The sequence below is a fragment of the Macrosteles quadrilineatus genome, unplaced genomic scaffold, assembly GCF_028750875.1.
Source record: "Macrosteles quadrilineatus isolate MER2022 unplaced genomic scaffold, UCM_ALF_1.0 Scaffold_1__1_contigs__length_201487025, whole genome shotgun sequence".
NCBI classification, from domain to species: Eukaryota; Metazoa; Arthropoda; class Insecta; order Hemiptera; family Cicadellidae; genus Macrosteles; species Macrosteles quadrilineatus.
This window is the reverse complement of record NW_026542594.1, coordinates 61669886-61697878: the sequence shown is the minus strand read 5'-3', so window position 1 is coordinate 61697878 and position 27993 is coordinate 61669886. Positions and strand designations below refer to the sequence as shown.

Here is a 27993-nt window from a genome sequence, read left to right as displayed (position 1 = left end):
TGCTGCTAACATTTTTAAAAAACTCGGGAAATTTTTACTGAGGAAGTAGTGTGGCTACATGTTTGGTTTTTTAAACCAAGCCAGCTTTTAAAAAAGCAAACTAGAAGAAGAAGATAATCAGGTTGACGTCATTCTTTATTATTGTTGTCAGGTTGTCAATTATTGTCATGTTGTCTAGTCGGCTGCGGCTCGCTCGCACGAATCGAACTGTCAAATCAATAAATTAAATTTTGCCTGTCTAGAGTGAATGTTTGTTTATTTTTAAAATTACAGTTAGTTTAATAACTTATTTGTTTTCCTTTCGTCGTTGTTGCTTGTAAGTAAGTGTAAATATTTGTATTTAATTTTATTTTACCCTATTTTACTAGGCCTAAATACATCCAATTATTATGTTGTATTGTTTTTAGCCAGTTACGTCCGTTTTTATCAATTCCGTTTTTATCAATGGTTATGCTTTGTTAGTAAAACCTCAGAGTAAACATAAGTTAATTATGTAATATTACTCTGAGGTAAAAATCTGCCTAAGTTTTATAAATACAAATTAAAAATCGTTCATGCTCTTTCTGACTGCACTTTAGTTTACGTCCTAGGGGTACATTTACTCACATACTTACTGCAGTTTGGTTAAGGTTAGGTTTAGTTTGGAACAGTTTCATTTTATAATCAGCTGGGAGTTAATGTATAATGTAGCCTATACTAGTAAATGTAGGACATAACTTAAACCATAGACAAATAGATAGGCCTAGACAGTCAAAGGAAGGTTCCAGCGCCCACCGCTAGGGTTTGCCGTGTAGTTACGACGCACACCGCTGCAGGCGGGGAGCGCAGGAGCCGTATGCGACCAGCAGACGCTGCAGCGGTGTGCGCTGTATCTACACGGCAAACCTAGGGTAGACGCCAGAACTTCTGCTAACCACAGCACAGCTGATGGTCTATATTTATTCTATTTGTCTATGCTTAAACTAAAGTGCAACCTTAAAAGGCCGGGTTTACACGATGCCAGTAGGCGAGACAATTGTCTTAGCCAATTGCCGTCACGTGGTTGCGGAATTGTCGTAGGCCAGGCAAGTTGAACAAGATCCTTTTCACATGTGGCCAACACTTTTCCAGGCATTTTACAATAAACTAGGGTAGGCTACTATTGCCAAAAGACAAGACAGCGCTATTGGCTTACATTGTTTACACGGCGCCAATTGTCACGACAACTGGGTTTTCGAGGGGTGGGGGCCTCACTGGGCCCACCTCATTGTCCTCAGTCTTCTCCCGGAGGCAACTGAATTTCGGGTCAATTGTGAGGGCAGTTGGCAAGGCAATTGGCCTGAAGTGTTTACACAAAGCCAATAATTTTAAGCCAAAGTCAGTTGTCTTCTGGCAATTGTCTCACCATCTGGCATCGTGTAAACTCGGCTTTAAGAGTCCTCTATTGCTTTTATAGTGTACAAATTGTTTGGGCGAGTGTTATTTTTCCCAAATACAATTTTATCCCCTCTCGCATAACCCTACAAAGCATAATTTAAGATGGTAAAAGTTTAAATTGTGTCTCTATAAGCACACAGCTTCCCAGACAATTTTATTTTACTTTTTTTTGTACAAGTTATACAGATGAACTGAATTGTTAATTCCATTTCATATAGATAAGCTAGAAATGAAGAATGATTCGTACTCCACATCGTTAGATGATGTAACATTAAAGTATGCTGCTGAAGTGTTAAAAGATGATTTTTCTACGAGAGAAACTCATATTAATGAAATTAGAGAATGGTTAAACACTCAGCCCCAGCTCCATGGTAAAACAGGCAAGTAAGCCTATGATACTATGATAGGTGTAGTCAAAACTAGCCAATTCTCAGTATACACAGACACAGTATACAGTTTTACAGTTAATTTATGACAGAGAAAGGGGATTCGGACAATTTGGATGATACTTTCTTATTGGGACAGCAGACACCTTATTCATTTAGGTTATAATTAAAGTCTTTGAGTAACCTAGGCTATAACCTTAATTTCAACCACCATATGAGTGATCAGCTTAAGACTTTATCTCAATACACCTTAGATTTGACCACCATAAAGTTCAGTAGTTGAGTAATTTTTCACCACAGTCTTTACTGCAACAATGAGTTAACTGTCAGCTGACTGTTTCAAGTAATCCTTTTTGATTTTGTCCAACGTAAGCCTTTGAAGCAGACACTCAAACTAAGTTTTTTGTTGTAGGCTAAGATTAAAATAGGTACAATAGTATAGTATAGGCCTGCATCAATTCTACCTATACTGTATTTTTTTTACTTTATCCTACATATTTCAATGTACCGGTATTTCAGATGGTGTTACAATAGTCCGGTTTTTAAGAGGATGTAAATTTGACATTGAAAAAACAAAGAAAAAGTTAAAATCATATTACCAGCTGAGAGGTTCAACCCCTGAATGGTTCTCAGACAGAGATCCTACATTGCCTGCTCTACAGGAGTTACTTAGCCTAGGGTAAGTTAAAAATATATTTGATCTTTTAACAATAAGAAAAGCCCACATGCTACGAGTAGGGATTACATCCATGCCTTATGGGGGAAATCATGCCAAGAAACACTGTCATTAGGAAGGGAAGCACAAAGTCCCAGTCCCATGTATATATGTAAGTTAATCCTTAGCACTCGGTTGGCCAATCATTAATGTTGAAGGCTACTGTAAGTAATTAAGACGGAATAATTTAAACTCCACCTCTCTCCCGCTCATGGGGCCAGTAAGTTACCATAGGCCATCCTTTCTGTGTATTTGCTCGGTAGCCATCATGGCGGCATCTCCCAGCTGACTCGGAATTACATTACTATCCCTCAGTGGCGTATCCAGGTTCGGATCCCTGGAGCAAAAATTGCTTAAACACCCCCTTCATACTTACTTCATACTTCTTCCCTTCATCTTTGACCAGTGATACTGGATAGATGGCGTCAATAATAATTTTAAAACTAATTGTTAAACTAATATTTAAAACTGTACATTAAACACATTTTGGGTCATATGTTGGCGGCAGATCTTTGCAGAGCTAGGCCTTAGATATTTTGGGTCTCTGCTTGATAAAACTCCTCAATGGACTAGAAAGGATTTTTTCATCACTTCTCACCGAAAGTAACTATTTTCGATAACAGCTGACATCAATGAAAGTAGCCGTTTCCCAAGCTCTAATTTAGGGCGAGGGAAAATCGATCAGCTGATAAATTCCCTCGCTCTCAATTAGTTTTCCATTTATTCACTACGCGCGCTATTGTTTTGTTAAGGTTTAACTTAATGATTTAAATCAGCTGTATGTATTGTTCAAAATCGTTTTATTCTTTTATTTTGATGTTTGAAGTATTGAGAAATGTACGAAGGTTTCCTTTAGAATATTTTATTTTATTTTTATGTTTTAAAAATCAAACAAAAACGAACATAGGTTTACTTTTAGAAGATTTTATTTTATTTTTATGTTTAAACAAATTGTTTGATAGATAATTATTGTAATACTACTGAGGTCTGCTATTCTGTGTTTGTGTATTATTGCGTCGTGATGAAAAGTATCGTTCATAACTCGTACCGAAAGTTAGTATCCGGTACTTGCTCTATTATTCCCGTCCTCGGCTTCGCCTCGTACGTGAAAATAGCTCTCACGTACTCGGCTTCACCTCGCACGTGAAATTGGGATTCCCTTGACTTGGACTTGAGCGCGCGCCGGAAAATGCCACTTTCGGTCCTAGTAATGAAATATACTATTCCTCAACCAGCGTTCGACCTGAGTCTTGAATTTCCCGGCCTCCAGATTTTGTACAGTGGTTGGGAGCGTATTGAAGAGTTTTATTGCCAGGACTGGGAAGCATTCCTTCATTTTACTCGGCCTACAATAAGGGATATAAATTTTTTCCCTCCCCCGGCTGTTATACGGGTGTAGGTCCCCTCTCATAGATAGTGAAGATAGGTTTTCCCTGACATAATGTAGCCTAAGAAGAATATATTGGCTATACACAGTGCAGACTTCAAGTTTTATTTATAGATTTGCAGTGGTCTAGAAAACCAGCCGAGTCTATGATTCTTAAGGCTTTTTTCTGCTCGAGTAGGATATTATTGCATCCCGATACGTGTCCCCACAGCTGAAGCTGAAGCCCATATATAATGTGACTGTGAAACAGTGCATAATATACCATTAATAGGTGCTCCTTAGATAGTAGAGGCTTTAAAAGGCGTCTGAGGAGACGTGTTACTTTCACTAGTTTTAGGTAGATGTTGGCCGTGTGACTGTTTCAGCTTAATTTAGCATCAAGGGTAAAGCCCAGTAGCTTAACTTCCGGAGAAGTTGATGATTGGCTTAAACTGAGGCTACATATAATTTCTTGAGTCTTGTCTTCGTTTAAGCTCAGCTTATTGTCGAGGAACCACTGTTTGGCCACAACAAAGTTTCCTGTTACCGATTCCTGGGCCAGGTCAGGTGTATTGCCCCTTGCAAAAAAGGTGGTATCATCTGCGAATCGAAGTATGTCTCCCTGCACACCGAGGTCGTTAATCAAGACCAAGAAGACAACCGGTCTTGATTAACGACCTCGGTGGGCAGGGAGGCATACTTCTATTCGCAGATGATACCACCTTTTTTGCAAGAGGCAAAACACCTGACTTGGCCCAGGAATATAAATATCAATCATAACCTCTCCCAAACATCAAACATAACCGTGTAGTAGGCTATACTTATTTCCCTCTTAATGGTCTTTGCGGATGTTTTGCTATAGTTCGGCCGCTTAGAAAGCGACCTCCTCCACCATTGGTTTAGCATTTTAGCGCGCAGGTCGTTTTCTAAGCGGCCGAACTATATCTATAAAAGAGGAACTATATATGTATGTATGTATATATGTATGTACCTTATGGACTCTAAAACCGCCCGGCATTATTAAGCATTATTCAAGGATGGTTTGTGTGAAGTTTGGTGCAGACCCGTCAAAAGGGCTCTGCCTCAGAGGGTTTTAAGTGGGCCAATGTCAGACTTTTTGCGGTGGGGCACACGGAAGATTTCTCAGGTGCCGTTTGACGTCACTAACTGCTGCGTTTGAAGAAACAGACAATTTTATAATTTTTCTATTATTAAATTAAACTGTCATAACCTAACCAAACTAACCAAACGTGCCGATAATGGAAAAATCGAATAAAGGTTTACTAATCTTAAAAATAGTTTTGTTCATAAAATGAAATTATAAATGCCTAAAATTGAATTTTATAATTTTTTAATTATAAAATTAAACTGTCATAACCAAACTAACCAAACTTGCTGATATGAAAAAATTGTTGTCAAAATGTCAATGCTACCAGCGGGATTCGAACCCGGTACAATAGGATTATCAGCCCGACACGCTATCCACTACACCACCGAGGCCGATAGCTCGTACCGTATCGTTGCGGTATTGGTGTTCCCTCAAAGTGACATCGGCAGTTAGTGACGTCAAACGGCACCTGAGAAATCTTCCGTGTGCCGTTTCGGACTTTTTGAACTACAATGTTTACAAATAAATATAATTTAAAAGCAGATGTTTACTTTCACCAACCGTTTTGTAGGTTTGAATAATTACAACATTCTGTATTAGCATTAGTCATGATTTGAAATAGTGCCACAGTGTTTCTACAAAGTGCAGCACAGAAAACTATTTTACTTTTGAATAAGTCCAAATGTATTAAACCCCAATCGCAGCACACCTGTGCACTCAACAACGTCTAAATTCTCCACTATTAACTATATAAACATAAAAAGTAAAAACCTTTATCAAAATATTTTAAACAATAATAAAAGGGATGGCAATGCCTTAACATTTTTATCTTTTGTTCTATACCCACATAATCTAACATAAATTAGTGAATTAATAATCGTACGTGCTATCTCAGGTGTTCAAATGCCTCTCAATTTTTCATTAACTCACCACATTATACCGTCATTAAAAGAAGGAACTCCAATAATACTAATGCGAAACTTAAATCCACACAAGCTGTGAAATGTAACCAGACTGAAGATTAAAAATTGACACCAAACTTGATCGAAGTAACAATAATCAGTGGTAAGTTTAGAGAATTTTGTCCCAAGTCAAAAAAATTTCAATCCTTGATGGATGTTTGCAAATATTTAAATTTTATTTAGTTAAAAATATATTTTTCTTGTATCTATGATTTCCCAACCGTCCCAACTCATGGCAAAGAAATTCCTAACTTTTCTCTTTCCCAGATTCTGGGGGGAGGCTCCCCCCCTACCTCCCCAATGCGACGCCCCTGGGTGCTAGGCTAAACACCACGGCCAATACAGCTGGCCAATCTGACCAATTATGACAACCCCAAATATAGTTTTGCATTGTCAAATCTAAGTTGTAGAGCTTTATCACTCTATTGAAATGACAACATTAGACTTCATATTCCAAACCATGTGTAAAATATAATTGCACGAGGATTGTAAACACTTGCAGGCATGGCTTTACGCACTGAACTATATCCATCCTTGATCTAAAGATACATTCTAAATAGAATTAATAATGAGAGTTTTATTTTAACAGTTTTGTCTGTAATATGTTTTGGCAGAGTTTTCCTTCCTCTTTTGAAGAAGGACCCTGCAGGACGACTGGTGATCATTATCCGTGTTGCTGCTCATGATCCCAGTCATCACAAGCAGGATGATGTCTTCAAGGTCTGAAGCTTATTTGATCTATTGTTAAAAATCTTTTTGCCAACAGACAAAAAAATGTGTTTACAAGAAAATGTTTTCCTTTTAATTTTTAACATAATATCTCAGAAATTTCTTTAATTAATTAAAAAAAATTATTCTTGGTTGTTGAAAAAGGTTTGAAACAAACTTTTTAATTTATTTTATATTAATGATTAACCAGTCATGTTATATTAAAATCTAGTTTGCAGAATGATAAATGAAAATTTTTGTACAGCCATACTAAATTTGACCCCTCAATGAAGTACAAAAGAGGGAAAGGTGTAATTCTATAAAATAAAACATGTTTATGTGTATTTTGGCTCCAACTTTGTAAGTTTAAAGGAATGAGTGCGTCTGCATAATGATTGCAGTGTTGGTCGTGAATGTAGTCATTATGTCTAAGTTGGCTATTTTAAAACGTTTTTATTAGCTCACTTTCTTGTCCGGTACAAATATTTAAATCGATTTTATACTAACTTCCCGATGAGCTAGAGACTTGAAACTTGAAACATAGCTCACAAATGGATGACAATGCAATATTATATAATTTAATTTTAATATTTCTCTTGGGCTACGCCCCATAGGCTTGTTTTTATTAACTCGCTTTCTTACAAATTTTGATATCAATTTCAAACTAAGTTCCCGATGAGTTAGAGAGTTTACCATTTATATAGAGAGTTTAAAATATTTCAGACGAACATCAGAATTTTCTCAAAAAATTTTTACAATTTATCAGTGTATTTACAGTCTTTGAATGCTAATCTAGATATCATCGTCTTATCATCTAGAGTGTTATCAGAGGGGGGGGGGAGGTGGGTCACATGGATGGGTTTGACTGTACAATCACAGATACACAAAACAACAAAAATTACGGAGTCATTGTTTTCATCAACAAATGTCTCTCTGCTACCGTAACTAAAGTTAACATCAACAGAGTTTTTGGAATTTCTATGGAATTCAGTCTTTTTAATGAAACATTCAATCTGTTAGCTGTTTACAGGACGTTTGACAGTGAAATTGATCATTTTATAAATGGTTTAATGCTATTATAATCGCATAAGTAAGGATAGACATAGACATAGACATATTTTATTTGCACATAACATTCTTTACATGTGTTACATACAGAATAGGTGCATTGTCAGAGTTCGAATTATCAGAATATAAAAAAAAATAAAATAGTAGTCAAGATGATAGTATAAATTAACAAAATTGAATTATAAAACTATTCAAAACTAAAGGGGCATTGTGAAAATCTGCAATTAAATAAACGGCTCTGTCAATTAAGAGTTCACCTATTTTATCTTTAAAATTATTTTCATTTAGCAATTTATAGTTTGCAGGCAGCACATTGTACAGCCTCAGCCCAGCATATAGTGGACTTTTTTCATAAAGGGTCAAATGGTGCCTTGGAAATCTAAAAATGTTTTCATTTCGAGTATTATATCTATGGTTGATTTGAATTGATTCTGGGAGGTCGTTTTTAGCTGAATGAATGTAGTTTAGTGATTCCAAAATGTACAGTCCTGTTAGGGTGTGGATTTTTAATTTTCGAAAAAGGTTTTTGCATGAACTATGTGGATGAGAGCTGGTCATAATACGGATAATGCGTTTTTGTAGCCTGAATATTGATTTGACTCCGGTAGCCTGACCCCATAAGATTATACCATACCTCAATACTGATTCTACATAAGCATGATAAACCATTTTTAGAGTTTCTTTAGGAACACAGTCCCGTGTGGAAATACAATTGACATGGATCTAAGTTTACTTTTTAATTGATTCAGATGTACATCCCATTTAAGTGATTCATCTATGTAAACACGTAGAAATTTATGAGACGTTGCCAATTTAAGGGATTCAATTTTATTACCATTGTTTCTGATGGAAAATTTTATTGTTTGCGTTTTTTCAAGATTAAGTTTTAATCCATTGTTCAAGAACCAACCTTCCATGTCATGAACCACATTTTCAAGAGAAGATAGCATTTCAGAAGTACTATTATTTTTTATCAAGGCTGTTGTATCATCTGCAAAAAGAATTAGTTCCTGATCAATAGCTTTATGGAGGTCATTAATGTAAATTAGAAAGAATAGAGGACCTAACCAATTTCACACCTACATTGATCACGCTACATTAACTGAACAAATTACAAAAACAGACTGGAGTCCAATAATAAGTAATCACGAGGTAATTCAGTGCACAGCATGTTTTTGTTCGACACTGAGTAACTGCATCAAAGCCTCAACTAAAACAATTAAACATTACTCTACAAGATTTAAAAAAATAAAGCCTTGGATTACCGTAGATCTCATTAAATTAATTCGAAAACAAGACAAGCTAAGTAGGCCTAAAAAGATCAAAACCCAACCATTTAATATATTACTACTAGATAGATTCAGGGCCCTGCGCCTATCTTTAAATCAAAACATGAAAATCGCAAAGGAAAATTATTATAGGGGTAAAATTTCAGAATCTAACAGGGATCCAAATTTATTTTGGGGCATAGTTAGTGAAATATCAGGCAGGAATTGCTCTAAGGGCCATTTTCCATTTGAAAAAGTTTTACCTGGTTCTTCGAATAATGCGAACACGAAGACTAAAATAGCAAACAATTTCAATAAGTTCTTTACATCAGTAGGTTCTAAATTGGCCAACTCAATCAATTCAGCTGGGGCTCCAGTCGTAAACGACGCTGACTTCTTACTCGACATGAATTTTACATTTAACACTGTCACACACGCTGACATAGAACGTTACGTCCAGGGTCTGCACGAAGGGTCTGCACCTGGCCATGATGGTATCTCGGCCTTTTTTCTTAAAGAAAACATCCACTCTCTATGTGCTCCTCTTCTGCACATTGTCAATCTTAGCCTGACATCTGCTATATTCCCAAACGAGCTGAAATTGGCCAATAGTCCAGGCGCTAAACGGGTTGAGTATGCACTGAAAGTCTGACAAAATTTGACTTTTGATTATTGTTGGGGACATCTAGTAGATGAAAAAAATCGATGATGTCGCATTTCTAGGGTGGTCACAACTCGGGGGGGAGGGGGGGAAGTTGCGCGGGTCATCGGTTTACGTTTCCGCGTCTAACTCACAAACGGTTTATGATAGAAAGGTGGTTTAAGCGTCTATCAACGCCTAAATATATTGTCTTTTGAAAAGGTTATTACAACCTTTCTTATATCTCTTATACTTTAGGTTCTAATCAACATTTATTGAAAAAATAAAATTTAAAAATACTTTAAAATGAAATATCGGAAATATTGCGCTTGTTTAGGGCATGTTACAAACTATTTATGGTTAGAAAAACTAACAAGTAGTACAACAACACCAAGTTTACAGAAATCTGTGCAAAAACAACAGAGCTACGTTGATTTCAGTAAGAGTAAACGTGGAAAATTCGTAGTAGTATCGAGGTGCGCATGGACGGGTACGTAGCCCACAGTCAATATAGGTTTGATGTTGTAAGTGACTATGGGAAAGCTGAATTTTTCTTTGCTGTTAGACCATGTTGAGATGAGTATTTTCCCAAAAGCCCCACTCCTACCCCTTTGTGCTTTCCTCTACCCCCCCCCCCCCCTTTTAGATAAATTTACAGTCTCTTAGAAATTAAGCTATAACTTTAAAACGGGTAAGGATAATAACGCAATCTTTTATTAATCATTTTGCGTTACGATAATCTACAAAAAGAATTATTAGATAATTAAATATTTAAAAAGATTACAGATTTCTGAAGAAGAAGGAGAAGAAAATGTGTTCATTGTAATAAAATATCAATACAGTGTTTTTTATTTAAATGCAAAGAACAATGCTCAAAGACCACCTGTATTGTGTTAGACACGCTGATTTTGAAATATTGTAAAACAGTTTAAAAAATTCCATGAATCACATACAAATATTCATAAAATAAACTGATTTCAACTACAGAATATAGACAAATAGCACTACATACAAATAAAGATCAGATAACAATTGAATGAATAATGAAAATTTAAATGTAGCCTACTGAGAATCTGAATTTTTCCAACAACAAACAGTTAATAATTCATAAAACAAACCTGTTACTTTTATAATTTACTTTGATAGATACTTAACAAACAATATTTTATAATTTTTTTTAAATTACATACATTTTTCCCATTTTTGTATTGATATCTCGATTCTTAAATTTAATAATTATACTCCATTATCAATTCCCACCCTTTACTCCACGCCTCTTTAAGATAATTTCCAAGTGCCCGCCAATCTTTGCCATTTAAAAATTCAAAAAAACTCATATTCATTTAAATATAACTTGTTAGACCAAAATTAACGTATCTTTTTTTTAAAAATTGGACATTCTGCTATAAAAGGGTACACGTTTCATCCCGGTTGAGATTACATAGTGAACATACATAAATTTTATTTTCCCTATAGAACTTTTTACTAGACAACCCCCTTTATTTGTAAAAAAATGTTTTTAAGGATGGTTACAAATAAAAAAATATATCCACCATTTTCCAATATGGCCAACAACTTTGTTATTTCTTATGGAATACGCTGTATTTTAGTATTCTTTTAGAATTTAAAAGCTATTTTTTTATTCGTGACATTTTTTCTCTAAACCTACTCCATTTAGGAGTTACAGCGTGTTATATCTAAAAGAAAGGCTTGTGGTGTACATTCGGCATCCTGTAGCTCATAAACGAGTAAGTTGAGAGAGAAAGTGCAAAGAAGAAATAAGTCGCATATAAGTCCTCGTTCCAAAAAATATATAAAATACGTTAAAAATACTGATTTTGTTGTTTTAAAAATGGCCACCATTTTCAAAATTGGTAGCTTACTTTGATATTGGAACAATTTATTTTATGGTTTTTTTAAATGTAGATGTGATTTGAAAACTTGTTTATTCTTTGTATTTTCGCTCTTAAACTTACTCGTTTATGAGCTACAGGATGCAGGATGTACTCAAAAACCATTTCTTCTTCGATGTAACTCCTAAACAAGTAGCTTTAGAGAAAAATGTCAAGAATAAAAAGGTTTTAAAATTGTGCGTTTACATTCTAAAACAATCATAAAATACAGGGTATTCCATAGGACTTACAAAACTGTCAGCCATATTGGAAAATGGCAAACATATTTTTAAAATTCGAAACCACTAAAAAAAAACATCTTAAAATAAAGGGTAGTGTCCCATAAGAAGTTAACTCTATATCTCATAATAAAAAAGTTATCTATTGGTTCACTTTAGGTGAGACACCCTGTACGTAATAAAATGAGGCTCTGGCGTACAACAGCAATTGTACGATATTCATTCATATGTATCCACTACAGTCTGTATATGTACTGAATGAGCTACATAACGTTAATATAATCTATATAACGCGGCAAATTCAAATACAAAAACCATAATATACGTAATTTTTTTCATTGTTGCGGTGCAAAAAAAAGCCAGAGTCCTGTAAAATCAATATACTGTACTATCTATAACCACTATATGCAAACAAACTGTTAATAACTATGAATCATTTAAAAATGTAAACTATGCACCCAAAATTTTGTATCAAACATTTTGTTGTGCGACCTCGTATAAAAAATCTAAAACGAAAAGTAACATAAATTAATCCGTAAAAATTATTTCTTTATGTTTATGATATTTTTTAACTATGAATATTTAGGATACCATGGTAAATACACTTTTTGTAGAATATCGTAACGCAAAATGATTAATAAAAGATTGCGTTATTATCCTTACCCGTTTTAAAGTTATAGCTTAATTTCTAAGAGACTGTAAATTTATCTAAAAGGGGGGGGGGTAGAGGAAAGCACAAAGGGGTGGGAGTGGGGCTTTTGGGAAAATACTCATCTCAACATGGTCTAACAGCAAAGAAAAATTCAGCTTTCCCATAGTCACTTACAACATCAAACCTATATTGACTGTGGGCTACGTATCCGTCCATGCGCACCTCGATACCACTACGAATTTTCCACGTTTACTCTTACTGAAATCAACGTAGCTCTGTTGTTTTTGCACAGATTTCTGTAAACTTGGTGTTGTTGTACTACTTGTTAGTTTTTCTAACCATAAATAGTTTGTAACATGCCCTAAACAAGCGCAATATTTCCGATATTTCATTTTAAAGTATTTTTAAATTTTATTTTTTCAATAAATGTTGATTAGAACCTAAAGTATAAGAGATATAAGAAAGGTTGTAATAACCTTTTCAAAAGACAATATATTTAGGCGTTGATAGACGCTTAAACCACCTTTCTATCATAAACCGTTTGTGAGTTAGACGCGGAAACGTAAACCGATGACCCGCGCAACTTCCCCCCCTCCCCCCCGAGTTGTGACCACCCTAGAAATGCGACATCATCGATTTTTTTCATCTACTAGATGTCCCCAACAATAATCAAAAGTCAAATTTTGTCAGACTTTCAGTGCATACTCAACCCGTTTAGCGCCTGGACTACAAGATCATTCCATTGCACAAATCCAATGATTTCACAGACATGAATAACTATCGTCCGATTTCTTTGTTAAGTGTAATTGCTAAGCTATTAGAGAAAATTGTTAAAGACCAACTTGTTAGCGAATTTCCCTATAGGGAAGTAGCTATTTTTTACCTCCACCAGTGCAATATTTTAAGTGAGAATCAGTGTGGTTTCAGGAGTGACAAAAACATATCTGTTAAAAACAAGACAGTGTATAGGAAAACAAAAAATAATTTGTATAATTTGAACATTTTTTAAATTTTTCTTGCTTGAAACTGAATTTTTAGTGTTCTGGAATTAAATTGACGATAAAAAACTCTTTGTGCAAACTGAGGTAATTTATCAAAATCTGGTGAAGATTGAAGAGGAGAGGTGGATTTAAATCAACCTTTTCGCAACTCGAGTCTACGCACAGGCCCTGCCTATATGTAGACTTTTTCCTTTCTTATAGAAGGTTTTTTTTACACTTTTGTTCGCTTTTATTTGAACAGCATATAATTTTGGTTTTGGTATATAGTTAGTAATGTTTGCTGTATTATATTTAAGTAAAGAAAAAAATACAACGTACTTATATGTATATAATTAATGGGAAATAAAAATATTATTTCATTTCATTTCAGTTCAAACTTGAAACATGCTCACAAATGGATGACAATGCAATATTACATCATTTAATTTTAAAATTTCCCTTCCCATAGGCTTTCAAATTTTTCATGTTTACATTTTAAAAGAATGTAAATATGTCATTTAATTTAAGTCAGCTTTAAATACTTAAGTTTGACAGTTCAAAGAGCAGAGGTTAAGAGGTACAGGTTCTGATCCCGAGATATTCTAAAAATATAAAACAAGCACTTCAAAGTAAAGATAAAACATCTGATCATGGTGGAAGGAAAAACACCTTTTTTCCTTCCACCATGACATCTGATTATCTATACTATTATTTAAAAATCTAGTTGTGTCTGTCTGTATGTGTGTTACTAATAGGCACATAAACTACTGAACTGACTGGGCTTAAATTTTACAAAAATATAGCGACCATACCAAGGACCATTATAGGACTATTCGCACTTCTATACTGACCGTGGGCTTTGCCCCTTTTTAGCTTTAAAAGTTCTGAGGTGAGGATTTGAAAAGTAAATATTGATTGGTCTCCATGGCTGCCATGAGAACAAATACAATGTTTGCAATTTGCTATGCCACCCAAATGTAAACAAGCTGAACTGTCAAACCACATTAATTCACAATTCCACAGCTGGTTTATAAATAGGCATATAATATTCTCTACAATCTTGTGACATGTTTATTTATTCTCATATTTGATGGTTCATTGATTATTGATTTTATGATATAAGTGAGATTGTATATGTTGCTGTATCTAACCCTAACTAATTATTTAAAATTTCGCTAATGTGAATGGTTGTATAGAAGATTTTTGTAATTACTAAGTTAATAGTTTTTAATAGGTACATTTATTGGAATTTAATCTTATTTTACTCTTTTTTTCATGTCAGATTTCAAAAAGCACCATAAACATACATCAACCCCGGACGAAGGACGGGTCCTCTGCTAGTAGATAATAAGGTTTTAGTAATGTATTAACATGCCATATAAAATAGATTTAACATATTTACACATTAAAGACTAAAAAGTACTCTGCTAGTAGGTCATAATAATTCAATAGGTGAAGTTAATTGTAAATTAGCATGAAGAACGAACAAGAATAGCGAAGAAGCAAGTAGTCTATAGGTCTAAATCTGATCTTACAAATTGTCATAAAATGAAAGGTAGGCCTATAGTAGCAGAGTCCTTTTTTGCATATTTAGGCCTAAGCTGCAGCTAATAGCCCTAAACATTTATGTAGTATCTAGCTGTACCCGCGGGCTTTGCCCCGTTTAACCACAGAAAACATACTACTGTAGTAGTATGTTTTCTGTGGTTTAACTTCATAAGTATTCGCATGGCTCATTCACGTCCTGGTTGAAGTTTGTTCGCTACGCTCACTCACCTTTAGGTTAGAGCTCGTTTGCTGCGCTCACTTGCCTTCAGGTTAGCTCGTTCGCTACGCTAACTCGCCTCCAGGTTGAAGTTCGTTCGCTACGCTCACTCACCTTTTGGTTTGAAATTAGCTGTTGTCATAAATTAAAAAAAAAATAATAGTGCTGCACCCTGTTGGTAATCCTTGTATTTTTTATGCTATTGAACATCATAGAACAGAACCAACTTGTTAAATTGAAACAGCTGTTAAGATTCATTAATTCCTTTTAAATATGAAAAACCATAAGGTTAACATGGGGAACTACAGAGCCACTGGGGCGGAGCCCGAAAGGATTTTTGGGATAATAATATGCTTTAATGTTTATCGGGAATGTGAGCTATCATCTTGCCAAATTTCAGCCCCCAATCCGTCCAGTAGTTTATGCGTGATTGAGCAACACACACACACACAAACACACACACAAACTCACAAACTTTCAGATTTATAATATTAGTAAGATAAGGTTTTAGTTATGTATTAACATGCCATATAAAATAGATTTAACATATTTACACATTAAAGACTAAAAAGTACTCTGCTAGTAGGTCATAATAGTTCAATAGGTGAAGTTAATTGTAAATTAGCATGCGCCCCACGTTTTATTTTTAAATCTTACAAGTATTTATTCTCTCAACATAATTATGAATTATTTTCTACTTTTTAGTGCGTTTAAAAACGTGCCATTTTTAAAATGTATTTTTATTTATAAATTATTAACCATTATGATGACTTGTAATGGCTGTGCTAATTCAATGACAACTTTTTATTATTGAGAAGTTGAATGGTGATATTTAAATGCTGTGTAGGTTGGAAAGATGATCCTGGACTTGGCTATAGAGCAGGACGAGAGTGTGTCTGTGTACGGTGTCTGCGCTATATTTGATCTCACCTCAGTATCCTTGGGACATGCCAGACAACTCACTCCAGCCATGATAAAGAGAGCTGTTCATGCTTGGCAGGCAAGTTGTCAATTAGATAGCCTTTACTTCCTGCACATAAATAGTTGAAAGTTATCCTGCCAACTTAAACATGTTAAAGTTTGTTGTTTAAGCAATAGTACACAATTTTTCATTCATATGGACCAGCGACGCACATATGTGACGGCTTGTTTCTACCCTTAGACACATTCTAACGCCTCTCTTGTAGGAGGTCTTGTAACGGTCTACTTTACCTTAAGGCACAGAATTTTCTGCAGTAATCTACAGGGATGTCTGTCGCACAACTGCGTCGCTTGGTCTTACTTTACTGGTCTGTGGATATTATGATTGGTGACGTTCTTTACTTTGCTGCATCACTGTATGCTGCATGTATGCTGTATTTATGCTGCATTATCCTGTGTAGTTTTGTTCAATTATGAACTGTTCTTTAAAAATCTGTTTTTAGCAAATTTCCTCATAGGGAAGTAGTTATTACTGTAGGTGGCACGGTAAGACCTAGGCCCGGGACTGATTTACTTTTTAATTTTTTTTATGTCCCCAGAGGCCAAAAACACCATTTTTTCAATTTTTTATATGTATATAGAGTTATATATGTGTCCTTGAACGTGATAATTCGAGTAATTTTTGTCCGATTTTTATGAAATTTGGTTTAAAGGTAGGATAAAATTGAATGAGTTTTTAAAGCAGTATGATCAAACCATGGGAACGGGGTTTTACGGGGTAAAAATTGGTTTTTCTCATTATTGACCCTCAAAAGACACAATTTCCCAATTTCTCTCTAGAATTGTTTTAAAGAGCTTAAAAAAAACAAATAATTTAGTATATCAACGTTTTTTTACGGTTATTAGTAACGGAGAAAATTCAAAAAGTTGTAAATTTAAAAATTCCCATGTTATTCTTATATTGTAAAATGTTGTAGTTTCCTTGTTTATAGATATATTTTTATCAAACTTGCTATTAATTTTATACTAAGCTATTAATATTTTACTATAAACCACACTTTATTAGTTTCCTTGTAGCAGCAAACCTAGGTAGTCGTTAAATCTAGTGTTATTTAACGGCAATAAATAAAAAATAAAAAATAACAAAATTAATTTAAAATTAAATCAGACAAATGGAAATTCGCTTAGTCTGTGGGTTTGCTGCGGCGGGGGTATTTTTACTTACTTTCACCTAAAAACATAAACAAAAATGAACTGCCGATATATGCGGCGTTACAATTACCCATAACCAGATGTGTAGCTGTGTACACTTGTGTACTAACTAAATGGAAAAAAAACTTATTACAGTAGGCTTATAGCTGGATGCAAAAACCATGTAATAATTTATACATAAATAATTTTTATATCTACCTCCTTTTAATAGTTTTTAACATTTGATCTATTAAAACTTATGTGTTAACAATAAAAACATTCTGTTAAATAGGAAAATTAATATAGAGTGGATGCAGGGCCGGTTCTAGGAATTTTTCAGAGTTAAGCGAACACCCGAATCAGCGCCACTTAGGATTCCCCCCACCACCCCCTCCCCGAACCAATAACATAACATAACCGTATTTGTGATTTTTTCCCAATAATTTTGGGAAGAACTTTTTATAAGTTTAGGTTAGAAGAATACTTGCAATAAAAGACTGTTTATTATTCGCATAAATTTAACATTTTTACTTTTTTACTCATCATATAAACTTTAGCAAAACCAAGGCCACACTAAAAAAAACAGTCCGTAATCAAGGCCACACTAAAAAACAGGCCGTAATGCTCGTCATTCATGACGTCACGATAGAAGACGGCAATGACGTAATTAAGGTTATATTTTTGTTTTCCATGAAAAGATTAAAACAAGCAGCTGATCACAAACAGTAAACATTACATCATTGCCGTCTTCTATCGTGACTTCTTTTTGGGCTGACTGGACTCGCCACCAGATGATTTAAACAAAAAATCTACTCATTGATTTGGCTTTTTTTATCTTCCTCTTACAAATTTGCCTTACTCTTTTTATAATAAGTGCCAGACGTTTTTTTTTCTGCCATTGTTTTCTTAGTATCGGCTCGCTAGATGTTTTACTCATTTATTCAGTTTATACTTTCTTCTTGTTTAATGCGCTAAATATAAATTAAACTTAAAACACTCGTATACATTCACTTATCAACAATCATGAATCATCAAAACAACGCCATTACGATACCGATACACACTAATACGCTAATACACTAAAAGAGTGCAATACAACGTAGTGCTCTGCTCTAGGATAAGAGTCAGAAAGGAGGGGGAAGTTTCTTGTTGTGACAATTGGCGCTGCGCGCTTGCTTATCTCATCTCGAGCATGAGTGAGTCGTGAAATTAAACCCACAGGCGCCGCGCTGTACGCTGCCGAGCGTCAGTTCACTACAAAATCGAAACTGCAAATGGCATTGAGTCCTTGAGTTGTACAGTGCTTTACAAATATACACATTTTTCAAGTGCTGTTGGTACAAACAGAATTAAATGCCTTTATTGTGGTATACTTGAACTCTGAGCGAAAATAAACAAAATTACGTTGTTCACGTAAAAAAAATTGTTCCGTTGGCGACACGGCGCCACTTTTTCGTGGCGCCATATGCGGCCGCGTAGTTCGCGTATGGGTTAAACCGGCCCTGAGTGGATGAGATTTTCACTTAGGCTAGTTTGTGTTTTGTTGTACAACCTGCTGACACACAAAATAGGCTAATGAATAAAGAAGTTCGAATGAATTGAATTGAATATAGGAAAATTCCCTAAAAAGCATAGGTTTTAAAATTTTCCCCTCTTTCAAAATAATAATATTCACTGTCGTTTGCCGTGAGTGAATACTGTAGCATTGTATGTGTGATACCCATGTAAACATCGGCAACGTCACAGTGGCGTGCACTATTCCGCCTGGCAGGCAAATATCGTACAAAGACCAGGTGGAAATATCGTAACCCGTTGCCGGTCACAGGGAAAATTTTGTTAATAAATTTAAATTGGGTAAAAAATCATCTCTTTACAAATTATAAATCTAACATATTACTGTTATGTCTTGTGTCATGACAAACACATTAATATTTTGAACAAAGTTTGTAGCGACTGGACAGTCCAGTCTGCCTCCGTGCCGCAACCGGTTAGTAGGCCTAATTTTAATATTAAATGTTTTTCGTGTGTTATATCCTTTTGTATTCGTTTGAATGTTATTTGACGACTATAATGGCAGAAGCAATCTTGTTAGGAGATCACCAGACGATGCAATGAATAGGCGAAACATGTTGTGACTTTGACTACCACATTTTGAGCTGTTAACGAAAAAGTTACTTTACAGGGTCTTCTAAAGTACACATTTCTATGTGTTGCTAGCATTTTATCTTCCTTCACTGCTTGTGTAGTTCAGACTAGGACTTAGGACGTAGATAATAGTAAGTAACATAAAATACCCCCGCCGCAGCAAACCCATAGACTAAGCGAATTTCCATTTATTTCCTATAACATTAATTTGAGTGAGTAATTAGGTTTGCTGCTACAGGGAAGATATTGAGGTATGTTTTTATTGCAATTTTAGTAGCTTAGTAAATAAAAAAATTTTTGAAATTTTGTTAAAATATATCAATAAACAAGCAAAACTACAACAGTTTATTTATTCTACATAAGAATAACATGGGAATTTTAAATGTACAATTTTACAAATTTTCTATCCTTTGGGCATACAACAACGCTTCAATATACAAAATTATTTATTTTTTTAAACTGTACAAAATGGTTTGGAGAGAAATTATGAAATTTTGTATTTTTAGGGTCAAAAAATAGGAAAAATCGTTCCCATAGTCTGAATATGCTGGTTCGCGAACTCGTTCAAACAAATGTAGGTTTACACGTTTGTACCAAAATTAATCAAAATCGGATGCATTTGTTTGTATATATATTTGAAATTGAACGGAAGGTGTTTTTGGCCTCTGGGGACCTCAAAACAAAAAAGTAAATCGGTCCCGGGTCACCCGGGTCTAGGTCTTGCCATGAGACCTACGGTAATAGCTTATTACCTATATGGGTAATTTGCTAATATTCCCTATATGGGAAATTTGCTAAAACAAGCCTTCAGAACCCTTTTGGTTAACCAATATTTAAGATGACTGGCTTTTGAATAATCAACGCTCAGCTAAAACTTTAGTTGGGGTGAGAGGTGGCCTAGTGGTAGAGCGTGGGGCCTGGAGCAACTCCACCCAATCACCAATGGATTTTATCCATGTGATAATGCCACGACCCTCCAGGAATAGCCTTAAGTTGTGTGTAAAACAGTTCCAGGCTAGAACCAAGCGTCCTAGGGTGTGATGGTGGGACATAAAAAAACTATAACATTAAGTTAGTTAAATTTTTAACTAATCACACTTTGCCACTCAGTTGGTTTGGGTCGATGATAGTTTAAGCAAATCCTTTTCGTACGCTAAGTAATCATCTAATGTTTAAACAATTTAAATAAGCCTACTAAAAATTTTACTGGCCTTGGTTAATTAATCCAGATTAATTAATAATCTTAATAATAATATTAAATAATGTAAAATTGCAATTGGGTGGAGCCACATGTTAATGGCTCATCTTTTTAAACTTGCTATAGTTCCTTTGTAATGTTATTATTTTAAACTCAAGAAATTGTCTTTAAAATCAAGTATAACTTACATAAACTATAATGTATTTTCCCACTTCTAGAGTAACTGAACGATTGATTTCAACCATCTGTATGTGTTTTCTCCTATTAACTACAGAAAATTAAGGGTACTCATCCAACTGTACCTACAAATTTCTTTTCAGGACTGTTACCCTGTTCGCACTAAGAGTTTGGACTTCATCAATTCACCATCATATGTTAATGTGATTCTCAGAATATTTAAAGGTTTCATGCGGGAAAAGATGAGAAACAGAGTAAGTAAACTTATTTAATGAGAAATAAACTATTTTTTGTAGCAGCAAAAACAATAGTTCATTTTGGTATAGGCCTACATCATAAATGGGAAAAGGGGAAAAGTTTTAAACATACAGTATAATTTTACCCAACATTTACCAGCAAACATGTTTAATCATCTCATGGTTTTTTTACAAAGGCTACAGAACTTTTGTGTACCAAACATTCTTTGTTTAAGATTGTTGAGATGCAATTCTTAAACCCTTGAAGAGAGTTGGATCAATCAATCAATTGATCCTTCAATATATTGGGTTGGTATGGTATTGTTTTATCATTTTTTTCAAGTGTTAACGTTGGGAGCCACTTAACACTTCTGTCCAAGATCAATGAATAATCTGTTTAGATATATAGACCTACTGCTGTTTAAATCACTCAGTGGAGTAATAATGTATTATATACATGATGATGAAAACACCTTGTCAAAGTAAACCTGCAACCTGAGCCAATACCCAGTTGAAGAAAATTGAGCTTTCATCGATCAAGTTGCATAGCTTTGTAAAATGACAAGAAGTCGAGATAGGAAGAGGGCGTTTCCAAAATAGTCCTATTTTTGATTTTTATTAAAAGGGGGAATAGATACATAACAATATATGTTAAGCTATAGTTGATTTTTCATTGTTTTAAAAATTTTTTTGTACGTAACAACAATAAAAAAGTACATAGTTCAGTCCTTCACCACAAAAACTCAGAACTCCCCCTTATCCACCCATGTGTGATTTTTAAAATTTTGTGAGATTGTGCCTAAACCTGTGTTCATACACAATCTCTTTATCACCCAACTTTGACCTGTTTATCAATGATGACAGGTACATGTACATGGGTATGACCTGCAGTCTCTACATCAAGTGGTCCCTCCCAGCGTCCTGCCCCAGGAGTATGGAGGGTCTAGCGGTACTGTACAGGATCTCATTGGTGAGTGATATGTATGAATAAAACTTACACTTATCTGTAATGTCTCAACGCAAAGATGCAAAAAATATCTTCATTTTAGTTTTTCTGTCAGTTTTTGAGCCCAATTTGTGTTTTGATGGCGCCCCTCCAGTCACTGTAGAAATCTATCCAATTAGGCTAACAATAGTGTGAGTATTCCAACCTGGATCTTTTAAAAAGTGCAACTCAACACAGTTAGGTTCGCTGTTTTACAGTATAATCCTCATAGGATATTTAGTTACATTTTAATCGGTTCACTGTATGCCCATAAATCATGCAATTTGACTATTTAGCTTTAACTCATGCAGATATTTTTTAACATAACAGAAAATATTAGTTTAGGTAGAGTAAAATCCTCTATCTCTGCACATGTATAGAGGCACCAAAGAAAATGGATACATGAACGTTACATTCTTTCTTAGAACAACTGTAGTATGACTAGAAATATGTTAAGGATTATATTTATAACAACACTTGAACTGGGTTTATGGCTTTGCTTTTAAACTATCTTATCTGCTGGCGATAAAAGAATGTCAGTTACAAAGGTCTAAGCTTAGCTGTATTATCTTGTGAAAATGAATTGACTCACCCACAAAAGTAGGTTAGATAATGCGTTGATTATAACTAACCATGGCAAATACACAATTTGTATCATCACTTATTAATTTCTCCCTCCATGTGAGCAATAACAATTTTTATATTAAGTATTTTTTTTAGTTTTTACAGCTTTTTAAAAGAATTGCTGGATGGTATTAGTTTTATAAATTTCAAATGTAAAATGTCATAACATAACAAACAGTTGAAAATTATTGTATGAGCAATTACAGTAAAACCTGACTAACTCGACACCCGGCAACGCAACAGTCATCAGCTGACATCAGGGTACATGCAAGCAATTTTTCATAACATTTAGTTTTAATTGTTGAATATTCAACATTTCCTTCAAAAACAATAAAAAAATATAATATCTGCAACCTCTTAATCTGCAACACTGCACGTTTAACATGGGTTTTATATGGGCAATTCGAGTTTTTGGTTAGTTACTAGAAAACTACTAGACTAGGCCCGTTTTTAAAAAAGGCAACGCAAGAAGCATTTCATATAACAATTGAGGAAACAGTGTATTTAGGGTATTTTAACCCAGCAGAGTACGAATCTGCCTGTTGCCAAAGTGAAATTTGAACCGGAAGTGCGTTATCCAAGATGGTGGCAAAAACTCTGTTTGCCCTATATCTACCTTGTTAGTTGGCCTTAAATAATGGTTTAAATGTGTATACAGTGATTTTTCAGATGCCAAACACATTGCAACACCCAAAATTTAATTACATTAAGTTTTGGGGACATATATTTCAAGATGGCACCTGAGATGGCCGCCAAAAACTCTTTTATATGTATATATATATCCCTTGTTTGTTTGTTTGGATTAATGATTTAATATCTTAAATTAATATAGCCTATTGTATTGATCTTGTGGTACCACCCATCAATGGAGGTTTGTTTACCTTGGGTCTCAATGGATAAAATAGATTTTTTAAGGATTTTTATGGCAGCATTGTGTTGGCTGCACTGATCAACATTAATCAACTAACAACTCTTATTCTTTTCAATATCTTCTGTTGGCCAAACGTCTATAAAAGTTTGTTTATGAAGAGAAAGTAAACAATTGTATACATGTGTACAAAATAATTGTTAATAAGGTAACATCATTTGTTTTCCAACTTTTTTAAGGCAATTCCTTTACAAATCGATTGACACCTTATTTTTTAAGATTGGACGAGTATTAATTGAGATATTGCAGTTTTAGTGATACGTGACCGCTGGAGGTTAGTTGCAGCGCATTTTTAAAAGGTGAAGAAATCGACCAAAGTGGAAGGAAATATTCCGAAAGAGAATAAAACTTCCTACAATTTACTATTAAGCATTTTTTGAAAAAATACTCAGTAAAGGCAGCCAAAAATTGCCAGAATGAAACAAAAACTGAAAATCCCCGTTTCTTATATCTATTGTCTACATTGAAACGGAAATTTGCACATATTTTTATTTTGAGGCAATTTTTGGCTGCCTTTAATATTTTCAAGAAATTGATAATTGTAAATTGTAGGAAATTTTATTCTCTTTCGGAATATTTCCTTCCACTTCGGTCGATTTCCTCAACATTTCAAAGTTATTTCCATAAATGTCAAGCAACCTCAAATTTTTAGTGGCGAAAAAAGTTGGAGATTAATTTTTTACTTTGAACAAATAAATCTAGAGTTCTACTGAATCGTTTTTGTTAAATAATGTGTCTTAGGAAGACATAAACTCTTTGAGTTGCTTTTTTATTTTATGTGTGTTTTATAGTGCTAAGTTTAATAGTATAAAAGTTTTAAAGCATTAAAACCAGGCTATTCATTTTGATTCCCCCGGTATTACAATAATTGATTGCACTTATTTTATATCAATCTATTTATTTTTAGATCATTGGAAAGTGAAACTGACAGAGAGTAAGGATTGGTTTGCAGACGATGAGAAATACAAAGCAGAACCCTCCAGCTGATAGTTTATCAGCTGTTCCCACCTTACAAAGTAGTTACAACTTGAAGCAACGAGATCTCTTGGTTACCTGGTCGATGATAGTAAGATTTTATATGCTTTGTTTTAATGGCTTGTTGTAGTGTATAGCCATTTCATAACAGACAATTAATTAATGATGCTCCTTAGATAGAAAGATGAAGGGATGCAGCTTTATAAATTATAACTATAGTAACTTAATCTTCAACAATTTATAAATATAAATTTGGTCATGCATTATGTTTCCTTTAAAGTTATTTTAATAGTAGTTTTTGCAATATGTATTTATTCCTTATCCAGCAAAAATGTGTAAACAATTTTGAATTAAATTATTTTTTATATGATCTTTAAATAGGAAGTATAGGCCTATATTTATATGTAAAACAATTTGATAACATTTTATAGGAAATATTCTAGTACCTTTTGACCATTAGCTATTTTGTATAAGAAATATGCTACCTCTGCAAAAAGAGTAATGTAAAAAAAAGTTGAATAACCTCAATAAATGGGCACTTTTGGACTTTCTTATTATGATGCAAACGGATCTGTTGCTGAAGGTCTAAATCCCGGAAGGTCTAATTAGACCTTCGGCACACATTTTGCATTTGGTACTTGTTGCTGAGGGTCTTAACGGGCAGAATCCCAGGAGGTCTAAAAGTACAGTCAATGCAGAAAACTCATCGACTGATACTGTTTTAGACCTTGGGCTAGCAACCTATATTTTGCAAATAATGTTTATAAAATGAGAGTTGCTAAAGGTCTAAGTCCTAGAAGGTCTAAACATAAAATGAGAGTTGCTGAAGGTGTAAAAATGTGAGTCCCGGAAGGTCTAAAAATGCGGACATTGTGTCGCAATGCTTAACTACGACCATTTTTTAAACTAGCAGTTCCAACCCAGTTATTGGAGTTGAAAAGATTCGCTTAACAGCTTTTTTTACTTACTTAATATCTAGAATCGATATTTTAATCAACAACACAAGTAACATACCAATGAGGTTCAAGGAATGATAGAAAAGACGTACAGTTAATTATAATGCTTTGAACGTCACCTAAGCTGTTCAGACCAATTCATTTCTTGATCAGTCTACTTGGAGTCCTCCAGCATAATGATCCATCGATTAGATAATTTTTTGTGCTCTGGCATCTCCCTGTAAATCCAAAAAAAATCTGCAGTTATGGTTTTTCATTAAGGGGGCAACTCGGGTCTTTCGATCGTTGATGGTACAGGGGCAGCGTATTGAAGTTGTGAATGAATATACTTACCTTGATATCCTTTTAACTCCTTTATTATCATGGAAAAACATTTCAAAGCAAAATAGAAAGTATAGAAGTTAGCTATTGATTTACTGTGGGAAAATCTCATAAATGGCATTCAATTCCCACTCAGTGCCAAGCAGTTGTGTTTAAACTCAGTCTTACGATCAATTAATCATTATGCGCAAGTGTGGGGTTTCATTGATAGTGATACAGTAGAGTCTGTTTAACAAATTTTTTTAAAGATATTATTTAGAATTTCCAAAAAACATACCAAAATATTTAATTTACTAAGAATCATTAACAAATAAAATTTCCTTTATTCAAGCGAGTTACACCTGAACTAGGCCTATATCTATTAACTGTTTTGTCAATGTCTGAAGGTTGTTTACCATTTAAATTATAAAAACTAATAATAAACAAGAATATTTACTAGTGTAAACATTGGAATCGTCTGGGAAACAAGCATGGCAGGGAAATAAATTTCAACGTAGACGAGGTTGGCATCCCATTGTTACAGTTGAGGTTTACTTTAATTAATTTAATTATTAATATTTGTTTGGTTTTATTTAAAGTGCTAACCAGGTGCGCCAGCCGCAACAGATGGTCTCCATGATCATTTTTCTATGCTGTGCTAGTATAATGAATTGTACACTTAATTTTTAAATAAAAGCACTTTTAATTTCATTTTTTTAATTATATATACATTTATAGGTGGTTTTTTCTATGCTTTTTTGTTTAGAGTAAGTTTTTGTATACAGTATTTATAAGCTAATACTATATATTGAACAATTTGTATATAAATATAAATGGAGATTATTTTAATTTTAATATCTCCATTGTACTCGTAATAACAAGCTAACAAAATAATAGACGTGAGAGTTACTAAAACTATCACTGAGAATAATTACAACTCTACAAGTTGTTGCGTTATTGACTGTGTGTATAGCCTTCAACTCTGGCAACGCAATGTCTGCATTTTTAGACCTTCCGGGACTTAGACCTTCAGCAACTCTCATTTTATAAACATTTATTTACAAAATATAGGTTGTGTGCCCAAGGTCTAAATCCCGCAAGGTCTAAAACAGTATCAGTGGATGAGTTTTCTGCATTGACTGTACTCTTAGACCAGACCTTCCGGGATTTAGTCCTTCGGCATACTGCCCGTTTAGACCCTCAGCAACAAGTACTAAATGCAAAATGTGTACCGAGGGTCTAATTAGACCTTCCGGTGTTTAGACCTTCAGCAACACTCCCATGCAAACACATATGCATGTTAATCGCGTAAGTCGTAACGCCAGACACTAGCATACCCTTGTTTTGATTTTAACTATTGTGTGTTTATTTTTTCACTGTGAATATTGTTGCTGCCTGGTTTTATTGCTACCTTTTGTTTTACAACAAACATTTTAAGCGTTTTATCTTCTGCAAAAACTTTTCAGTTCCTGCCTAGTTTTTACCACTTGTTCGTTGTAGCATTAATATTTCATCAAAATACTAATAGGAAATAGGTTATGTTCCTAAGTTCAGGCTATTTCTAAGAATCGCAAGAATAATGGTTTTTTATGTCCCACCTTCACATCATAGGACATACACTCTAGCCCGGAACTGATAAACAAATTACTTCAGACTTGGCCTAGAGGGTTGTGGCATTGTCACTTAGATATGTATATTGGTGATTGGCGGGACTGAAGCCCCACACTCTACAACTAGACCGGTTTGCTTTCCATTGCAAGAATGATTTGAATGATTGATTATTACAATATCATAAGACTTTGCACTGATAACTGCCCTAGTTCTGACCATCCTAAACTATTTACCTATAGTAGTCTTATTTTTGTGGTAAAAGTTTTGTTAATGTAACTTGTAATATGCTTTTGGTGTTGTAATCCTTATTAATTTACTGTGTGAATAATTTTAAATTCAATTTCATGATCATGATTACATTTTTTGCAAAGTTTGTTATAATAACATGTACCATGCTGATCAAGAAGTTATTTAAAGTTTGTTTATAACAATTTTAAATAGTGGTAAAAAATTGTTTTAGTTGCACATTTACATTTTTCACATTTTCAGATATTAAGTAAGTGGTAAATAGAGTTTTTGTGAGTCAAACAATGCAAATACACTCCCTACCTGTAAATAATTTATGTTTATGGTCAAAAGTT

At 34.2% G+C, this 27993-nt stretch overlaps 1 protein-coding gene across 2 annotated transcripts; it reads left to right on the top strand.

Annotated features, from left to right (window-relative positions):
- Positions 1 to 177: 177 nt before the first annotated feature.
- On the top strand, positions 178 to 27646 carry LOC128983293 (retinol-binding protein pinta-like). 2 transcript variants are annotated; one of them, XM_054402538.1, is made up of 8 exons: positions 178 to 316; positions 1635 to 1796; positions 2322 to 2481; positions 6568 to 6673; positions 16013 to 16165; positions 20941 to 21051; positions 21898 to 22003; positions 24478 to 27646. In XM_054402538.1, exons 2-8 carry the CDS (start codon positions 1646 to 1648, stop codon positions 24555 to 24557), a joined length of 867 nt encoding a protein of 288 aa, XP_054258513.1. In that variant the 5' UTR covers positions 178 to 316; positions 1635 to 1645; the 3' UTR covers positions 24558 to 27646. The 2 variants fall into 2 exon arrangements, with proteins under 2 accessions (XP_054258513.1, XP_054258514.1); XM_054402539.1 differs by having other exon boundaries at positions 178 to 320.
- The last annotated feature ends 347 nt before the right edge of the window (positions 27647 to 27993 follow it).